Here is a 9,598-nt window from a genome sequence, read left to right as displayed (position 1 = left end):
ACAAAGGGACTAGTGTGATAGAAAGGTGCTCACCTGTCTCTGAAGATCTGGGCTAGCATGGAAGACTCCACGAGAAAAGAATCTCCAAACTGAGATCCTTCCCCAGTGGCAGCCATCCCCTTCAATGAGGTCTAAGAGAGGCGCAGCCAGGCTCCACGGCTTCCAGTCACACAGATGAACTGCCTTCACCTGTGCTCCCAGGGCTGCCTGGGTCCTTTCCCCAGGTGCTCAATCAGTGAGCGGTTCAGGCTATGATTCAACAGTTTCCATTCATATGGTTTCATAGGAATGGTCTTCTCAGTTCACCACACAGAGTCAAGGTTGTTAAATATAAACTGTGTTCACATACCATTTCCAAATACCTCTTGTAGACCCCTAAAATACAGTCTTGAAATAATCTAGAATTTTACATTTTGCTAGAGATTAAAAAAAAAAAAAAGTTTCTTCACCTTCATACAGCTGTGGGCAGCTAGCAATAGAAAACCCACCCAGAACCTTAGATAGTTGAGGGTAAATAAAAACAAAGCTTTAAGTAGTACTTGTAATTCTACCAGGAGCTTTTTCTAATGCACTCTTCTTCCCAGTCCACCCGAAGTAACTCAACTGGCACGCAGTGTGTGTACTACAGACGGCTCGGCCATAGTAAACTTATATAGATGCACATATCTGTTACACAGGTGCTTGGTTTTAGACTTGCTGGCTGCCCAAGAGCAGTCAAAATTTTTGGCAAATGCCCATGGTTCCACTGACTGGAAAAGCTAGTGAGAAAGTAGTCAGCTGGCAATAGCACTTTCCAGATCAGCCCCCGGGCCGGAGCCAAAGCTGCACTCTCATTCTTCACCCCATATTCTGAATCACTGTCAAATTCCTATACCCATTTTGCACTCCAGGGGAAGGCTTTTTTTGGCTGGAGTTATCAGAACAGAGATGTTGCGATACATAGTACCGCTGTGAAGTTCACTGCAAAGCCCTTCCATTATTGATCATTCTGGTGCAAAAAACACTCGTGTTTTTTCCACTGTGTGGGAATAGAAGGGCAGCAGCCCTATGCATACAGGTTGGCACTTAGCAGTGGTTGTTCTTTGCTAGCCAGACACGCTGCAGGTGTAGCTGAAGCACGGTGATGTTTATTATGTCCCTCTAAATAGCTGCCGCTGATGTTGCAGAACTGGTGCTGAGCCAGTAGAAACACATGAGCCATAATCGCGTCTGAGAAGAAGACAGCATTATGATGTTGACAGAGACAAATATATTTATCTGCAAGGTTAGTGTTCCTTTCAGACTAATCTATGTGGTATCTGGCAACGAGCTGTATTTCTTGCTGACGATCCATTGTGATAAGAACATTAGAGAGGCCAGAGGTCATCTTAAGCTTGTGTATCATGAAATACATCTACATTTTTCTGACAGTTCCATCAGTTTTCCATAATCTGAGATAATTTTCTCCCCAGCACCCTCCTTGAAATAAAGAATGGGCTTAAATCCCTTATGTTGCAAAGATACTTCTGAGCTGATCGAGATTTCCCTTGCTATTAGCAGACACATTTGAGTTGTCTATTTGCATGCATTTACAGAGCAGTAAACTCTACTCTATATATAGATGGATCAAAATGGGCCCAAAATCCAAGCTTCTGCTTAAATGGAAATTTGGCCTTATCAGTAGATAAACCTAAAGCAATGACCAGGTCTTAGGACACCGAGACCTGAACGTCCACCCAAAAATCCAGTTCATAAGTGTAAAATCTGTGTTAGGAAGCCTGGAAACTTTGTGAGGGTCTTAATTCTGCTAGAGAAAGCCATCCATGTCTAAGGACCACTGTCTGAAGCCAGAAAGCTTTAATGTTGCCTGGTTCTGCTCTGCAGAGCCCCTGCCACGTAATCTGAGCACCCCAAATCCTTTGGATTTGATATTCCAGGGGCAGCTCTTATGCAATTTCACTCAGATAACACTTAACTTCACCGAAAGCTTATGTAACCCAAATTCCTCCAGACAAAACATTTTAAATGCAAAAGATAGTGGTTTTAATTAAAGAGATTTTTTTGTGGGAAATTTTTTCAGTTCAGACCTCTTATGACTATCTGCAAAACAGGTGTGAAATGTCTGTAATTCAATCAGCATGCTGTTCGCTTATAAATCCAATGACAACTGATTTAACGCCAACATTTTTGTTGGCACTGCTTTTCATTTTCTTATAATTTTTCAGCAACTCTGGGACTAAATTCGGAATCATTTCTTCAGATATCAGGAACAGGAAGAAAGGATCAACACATTTTCTAGTTTCACATGAAAACCTTGATTTCTTGTCTCATTTAATCCAAGGATAAACATAAATTAACTCTGCATCTTCAGTGAGGTCAGATTAAGATGTCTAATATATAATTTTCCAAAGCAATGACACAGTATCCTCAATTTCCTCAAAATAAAAGTTCATTTGACCTTTAGTTTAAAGCCATCCACAATGTTTGTCTGAAGCCTTTGTTCCCTTAGCCACTTTTGTACAAGTGCTTAAGGCTTTATTTGCCAAAGTGTGGGATATAAGCATAGGGCTAAATACATTGATTTCACATGAATGACAAGTGGAGATATTAATCATTTCCCAGCATATGAAAAACACAAAGCTAGCGATACATTCACGCAAAGAAAAACAGTAAAGCAACTCATAAAACAACTCTTCAAAGTGATTTAAGATTTATTTTACTCTGTTTTTCTTTCTTCCCTCCCTTTATTTAAGAACATGTCACAGACATGGTAGAAATACTCCAGAAAGAGTATTAGTCTTCAAGGAGACCTTATCCAGACTCACTCACAGCACATACAGAGGACACCTTCACAGCAAAATATTTTATAGACTGCCCTTCCCAAAGGTTATTTAAGCATTTTAATTAGCTTTCTTTTATCCCCAAAAGACGAGTGATTAGACAGATAGTGAAACACAATCAAAAACAGGATATCAAGACAGACAAATGATGCTTCTAAATATGCTTGTGTGCTATTTCAAGGCTCTTTGTGGCAGATTAGCATCCAGCATATTTATGAAGCATATAGTGTAAGTAAAATGGGGAGATCCAGTGCCACCGCAGCGATGAAAGAAAGTTTACCCTTAAGAGCATTTCAATGGTATAAAGAATATCCAGTAAATAGCCACAAAGTGATATAGCTCTCCATGCTACTATTCATGGCAGTAGCTATCCTAATGTATGTAGTGAGCTAATTACTTGTGGTACAAAGGTAACGTGCTGTGTGAAGAAGGTTTTTTAATCCTAGATAGAAGCAAATTTTAATCAGCCTGCCCAAAAATGACCAGTTTTTTGACTGTTTAGGATGAAGCCTTTTGAAATCCTGCATTAAAGATAGTTTTCTATAAAATAGCCTAGAAATAAGTGTGAAAAGGCAAGCCATCTTCAGTAGCAGAGGATGGATTTTCTGCACTTTTTTTTATTCATGTAATGGGGATCCCATATGGTCAGACTGACAGCCACAAAGAGACTAGCCTCTGTTACTTATCTAGATCTCTTCAGTATATTAAATTTGAGAAGGAATTTTCCAAGAGCTCATAATCACTAGAACAGAAAATAGATGCACTGAAAAGCTATTACTTCTACAGAAAGCTTCAGAATAATTTATTTACGAGATGGGCTGTTGATTTTACATACTCTTCATGTTTATCAAATTTTTGACATTTATTCTTCCCAGATGGACCAGTAAAAGGCAGCTATTTAAGGTGTTATTGAGGCATAGAACTTCCAACTCACCCAGAAGCAGAAAAGTAGGAGGAAGAGCAATCCAAGGGGTATTTTTAGTCCCATCTAATAGATTCATCTCGAGTGGGTAGAAAGCAGTTGAGGAGATGCCTACGTGCATGACAAATGGAGCTCATTTGACCATGCCAAAGAACTGGGTCTTTCCCACCACATCCCCATGTCCTTCTGCAGTGAGGTCCTTCCTGGCCTTCCTTAGTAGACCTTCAGTGGCTGACATCTGATGAGCTTGAAAATACATAGATCAGTGTTCTACAGGTTTAAAAATGTGTCCACTGTGATCCAGTACATGTGGGCCACTCCTTCAACTGCAAGATAACTCAGTGTACAAGATTTTCATAGCTAGATTTTCATAGAGCTCACCTTAATTGCAGAGACTTGTACAGGACAAAGACATTGGGCACCTGAACGACAAAAGCTGTGACTTAAAGAAACTAGACCTTTCTTACTCCTTGAAAAAATGAGGCTAGAAGAAGCACAGACCTCAGATTATCTGGCTGCTTTCACCATTGGACTTGCACAGAGTGATTTAAGCTTTTAGCAGATAGTCTGAATATTCTCCTACTATGGCCTTGTACTACAGATTTTGCCATACAAAAAGCAACGATTCGGGCTTTAATGTCTGTCTTATAACTTTTTGGTCTAACAAGCAAATATCGTTTGGCGTGTCCAGCAAAGTTGTAATCTCTTTATATTTATGTCAATTAAATTATGTCTGAAGCAAAGCCTAAGTGCTGTGGCATCGCAGTTAAAAACAATTGTGTTTTGCAAAGCAATACTATAAAACACTGCCATTTCTGCTAAAAAAAATCCATTTTTTTCTATAACAGATTACACTGTATCTTTGAAGTGAGAATTTAAGCAGCTAGTGTTTATAATATGTACACCATTAATCTTCAGACTTTAATCTCTGTAGTCCTATTTAACACAATGAAGCAGTGAAGCTTCAAAGAGTACGGATGTTTTATATTGTTTATTGAGATATGAGGTAAAATATAAATGAAAGATCTGGGGAATCAAAATTATATCCATAATATTTTTTTAATCTGCTTAACGTATTCAATGCTAGCCACGTCAGATAACTACCACTATACTTGCTTTGATGATCAGTAATACAAACATACTGGATAGGGTAAACATATTAATTAGTGCCTGCACATCTTTCCTTCTTGCTGGTGTAATCATTAAATTGATTTTTCCAGTCTGACATGTAATTGTTCCAGCGATGGAATCCTGCTTTCCACTCTCGTTCTGCTTCATCAATATTTCCTGTAAAACATGAAATGGGTTACATTAATCTAAATTTGAATCTCTTTACATGCTAATTGAAAAATAATTCTGATTATCAACGTCATTTGCTCTAAATACATTTTAGCATGTTCTTTTGTATCTTTTTCTCAAACTTGGAATGACTGGAAATTCAGTGACAGATCAGGAACAACTGCAAAGATAACATTCAGGCACACTTCAGGGAAATAAAGATGTTTATGTATGGGACTGTTGCTTTGCATAATATTCCGTCCATCAAACATGCCATTTTAGAGCCATCTTTTTGTGAAACCCTTGAAATATTAGTTCAGTATATTCCACAGCAAAGCCTACATACCCCAAAGAATATGATACGCACTCTGAGATAGATAACTTGTAAAGTTACAATGAAATCACAGCTTTGTTGAAGGCCACAACAGTCCTGCCTATAGTTTCAATAGATTACAATGGATGACCAGGATTTCACCCTGCTTCAAAATAAATCTGCATGCTTAATGTATAAGTGACACAAGTTTGGAGAAGGATACCGTAAAATGTGCATAATGTCAACGTAAAATCAATTTCTTTTTTCTCTTTCTTTCTAGCCTATAAAGCATTTGCTGACTAATCCTGTATCCCAAGGTAATATTTATTGCCAAATTCGTTGTAGGCATCAGAGCAGAGGGTGAAGATGAGAAGAGTAATAAAAATATATCACTTTACAAGGTTCCCGGAGTATCTTAAGGACAGGGATCACTTCCTCCAGTCCCAAAAGATAATTAACCCTAGAGAGGGATGCAGTGACCTTGCAGGAACAACACATACAACCACAAAATGAAAGATAAAGCATACAGGGCTCATTGCATACTGTGGGTCAGCTTCAGAATTTCTGTTAAAGTTCAGAAACCATTGATGATCTATGAATGTCTTTACTCATTTTGCACCTAATTATCTCAGCGTCCCATATTGATGTAGCTTGCTTCCAAAAAATGCAGTAATTGTGTTCACTAGATAACAGCTCCATGAGTTCTTTATGCTGTTCTGACTTTATGTTCTTCTGCTGCAATAGAGCATAGGCCCTTTCCCTCTATAAAAACACTCTTTTCTCCCCATTTTTTATGATCTGCCAGCACTGCAAGTTTAACTGGTTATGTGAAAATGAAATACTTTTGTGTTTTACACATCAGTAGGGAAAATATTCTGGAAAGAGAGTTAACAGATTCAGAGATTTAGTTTGGAGAAGCATCCAGTAATTTGGTTGCTTATCTGCAGTTCAGCTCAACACATCCAAACCTCTTTGGTCTGGAAATCCAGATGGCAATTTAATGAGACTTTGAAATGAGATTTACATTACTTTGTTCCAGTGAGACCAGAAATAAAACCAAGATACTTTTTCTTGGGGAGGTTCTGTGCTTCTTGTAATCAAAAGTGAAATTGTGTACAAATATAGGAAGAAATATTAAAAAGTTAACCAAATTGCTCTCAGTTAAAATAAGTAAATAAGCTTGGTTACATCAGAGTTCAAAGAAAAGTTCAGATAATTTTAATATTTTTTTTTTTTCTCCTGCTGGCCATTGCTGTGATTAACCCTGAGAACATTTGTAAATGCTGATAACAATAACAGCATGTTTTGATTACTAAGCTGTGCTGATATAATACACAGAACTAGAGGGAGAAGACACACACATTGTTTGACTTTCCCGACCCTAGGAACTCATCTCTGCACATTTCTAATTTAAGGAATTATTCAGGATTTCAGAGCCAGATTTTCCACATGTGTCAGATGGATTGGTCATTTGACGTGAACCATCACTGGCATTATTAAAAGAAAGAAAACTTAAACCTCATTTCTTATCTTATTCTAGTTTTCAGTTTTGTTTATCCAGGCACAGATTCCATTTATGAATTCAAAAAACTGTTCTTACTTTAATTATTCAGGTTTAGATGTGTTTGAAGTCTTAATGCGCAGAAAACATTTGTGCTCAAAGACATTGGAAAGTGAAATAGCTTTATAATACACACAGCTTCAATTAAAAGTCAGTGGTTGAGAGTATAAATTGTGAGACAGTTCAGTTGGAGAAAACAGACAATGAGAAATTCAGACTTGCCACCATTATGAATCTAAAAGACAAGAGGGAGAAAGGAAAACACTGAAGTAAGAACTTGGATTCCTGTTTGTTTGCTTTTTCAGAGATAAGATTCAACTTGAAGTCACAAGTCAATGCATCCCATTATCACCAACATCATCAATCTCTTTGAAACAACCACCTATGACTTGGATGAGCTGACAGCTAGAAAGCAGGAAAAAAAAAGATAAAAAAAAAAAGGATAAAAGATTAGAGAATTCGACCTGACTGATAATTACAGCTCAGATTACTGGTTGCTGCAATTCTCTGGTAGTGAGCTGATAATACAGTGAGGTTATTTTGCTATATGCCATCTTCTAGATAGTCCGACTCTATAAAGATACTAATTAGTCCAATGCAAAGCACAGAGAAGTTTACAAGGAGAAGGGGGGAAATTTCAGGAGGTGGTGAATCATACCTTAACGCTCAGAAAGGTCCCAGTTTAACAGAGAGAAAAAAAAAAAAAAAAAAGGTTGTTTTGATTCTTCAGCAGTGTCAGCACAGACAGCTGGCACTTTCTTTTCTTTCCACATAGGCATACAGCCCTCAATTCACTGGCATTATAGCAAAGTTATATTTATCTCCATAACATCATTTGTTGCTCTGCTACATGTGCCAATAAAGTGCTAATCTTGAATTTATTTTTGTAATATTAACATTAAGATTGAGACAAAGGCCAAGTAGCTGTTATGACACAGTATAATTAATAAGGGATGACAAGTTGGAATTATTTTTTTTTTCCTGTCCTCCTCAACAGCTCATAAATGATGGTACCAGCAAAACTTCTTGGTTCATCAGTATCACAAACACTACAGCTTTATGCTGCTGTTTCTCTCACGGTGATAGTTTCCACACAATATTCCAGAAAGGAGAATATCTACTTCAGTATCTCTGTATTCAGTGCTTTTTAATCACATGCTTTGAATATCAATGCTTTAAAAAAATAAAAAAAAATAAAAAAATCAAACAGTGTAGGTTTTTTTTAATATATTTTTCAGGACTTCAGGTTATTATTATCACCTTTCAAATGGAAATTGCCCTATCTTGGGGGTGAATAATTTTAAGAACTATTCTCCCTCTTACCATCCAGTATGCAAAATGCTGGAGCTGGGAAGAATTAAGATTATAAAGGTCCACAGATGGCTGTCATAGGTACAGAGTAGAATTTTCTTTGTCATCTGCAAGTTAGGTTAGTTTTGGCTAATCCACCTTTTTGCATGCATAAGGACTGCAGTACACAGCTCTATGGAAATAGGCAACTAATTCTGATGGTGACTTTTCTAAGTCATCACATTTTTAATAGTCTGAGTACTTTCAGTATTGTTTTATGAAGTCCAGATGCTTTTGAGAGGTTCATAGCAAACACAGTGATTTTGGTTATTACTACTCAAGAGTTTGAACTCCCCTCTGTCTCTGTAGTTAATATCTTTTCAGAGCTTATATATTTACTTTTTAATACAATATATTTACAGTGGCCACTTTGAAGTTTGATTTCCTTATAGATGATGTATGATGCAATAATATCAAGTGAAACAGAAATGTATGCACTATATATACTGGACACTAAAATAGTAATGAGACATAAATGGAAATCTTGGCTACCTGGAGCTTTCTATCATCTAGAGGAAACAGAGATGTAAATAGCTAGGGCTCAGGATGCGTTAAAGATTGTATTGAGGAGGTAGAGTCGTACAGAGATGCTTTTATAATTAACATATGATTGCTCTAAAAGCTTCTTAAGAGTCACTTACTGTTTATTGTCCCTCCAGTGTGTTTCTTTTAGAAGCCGTCATCAGAAAATGTTCTGGTGGTAGTCCTGGTGCTTCTGTCTTCGAATGAAACATTAAATGAATGCTCCTGCTTTATCTTTGGGTGACTGTGAAGGGAGAGTACTCTGGGTGCAGTTAGCCCTTTGCAATAGAGCTACCTATGTACATGTGTAGTAATTGTGTCAAGTTGGGATCGAGAGCCCACATATCTAAGTCTGGTGTATCTACCTACCAACTTAAACTCACTTCTTCAGTTATAATCTTACATATCGAAATTGAAGGGGGAGACCTTAAGAAATCTTCCAAAAATCATACAAAATACTCTAGAGATAGAAAGGTCAGAATTATCTATGGGGGTGTTACATTAGCGAGTTATTATTATTTTTTCTTCTTAGTTTTCTCAACCCTAAACCACAAGATTTATTTATACATATTTTTGAACATATCAGATCTTTTTGCCTGAGCAAAGATGCACAAAGATAGCAGGGACTAGAACTGCCTCAGAGAGCCTGCCTCGATCTGCCATGGAAACCTGCTTGCTCAGGTGCTGGAACACACACGGACCCAGCAATGGCTGGGAGAAGATATGGAGAAGATGTCAAATGTGTAGCACAGCTTATGCAGTGATCACTGTGTGGTTCATTGACAAGCACTTCCATGTCAAACTGACCATTTGGAGCGCAATGTCTGGAAAAT

The 9,598-nt window shown here is 37.5% G+C and overlaps 1 protein-coding gene across 5 annotated transcripts in view; it reads right to left on the bottom strand.

Moving 5' to 3' along the window:
* Positions 1–4,717: 4,717 nt before the first annotated feature.
* BCHE (butyrylcholinesterase) overlaps positions 4,718–9,598 on the bottom strand; it is a 47,481-nt gene continuing 42,600 nt past the window's right edge. For 3 of the 5 annotated variants that reach the window (XM_010716967.4, XM_010716965.4, XM_010716966.4), the window contains exon 4: positions 4,718–5,028. In XM_010716967.4, coding sequence (XP_010715269.2) covers positions 4,901–5,028 — 128 coding nt within the window. In that variant the 3' untranslated portion in view covers positions 4,718–4,900. Of the gene's footprint in view, positions 5,029–8,884; positions 8,963–9,598 lie in introns of all 5 variants that reach the window. The other 2 variants (XM_085232832.1, XM_085232833.1) reach the window with 2 other exon arrangements.

This window comes from Meleagris gallopavo, chromosome 11 (genome assembly GCF_905368555.1).
Source record: "Meleagris gallopavo chromosome 11, MGAL_WU_HG_1.1, whole genome shotgun sequence".
NCBI classification, from domain to species: Eukaryota; Metazoa; Chordata; class Aves; order Galliformes; family Phasianidae; genus Meleagris; species Meleagris gallopavo.
This window is presented reverse-complemented; position numbering and strand designations above follow the sequence as displayed.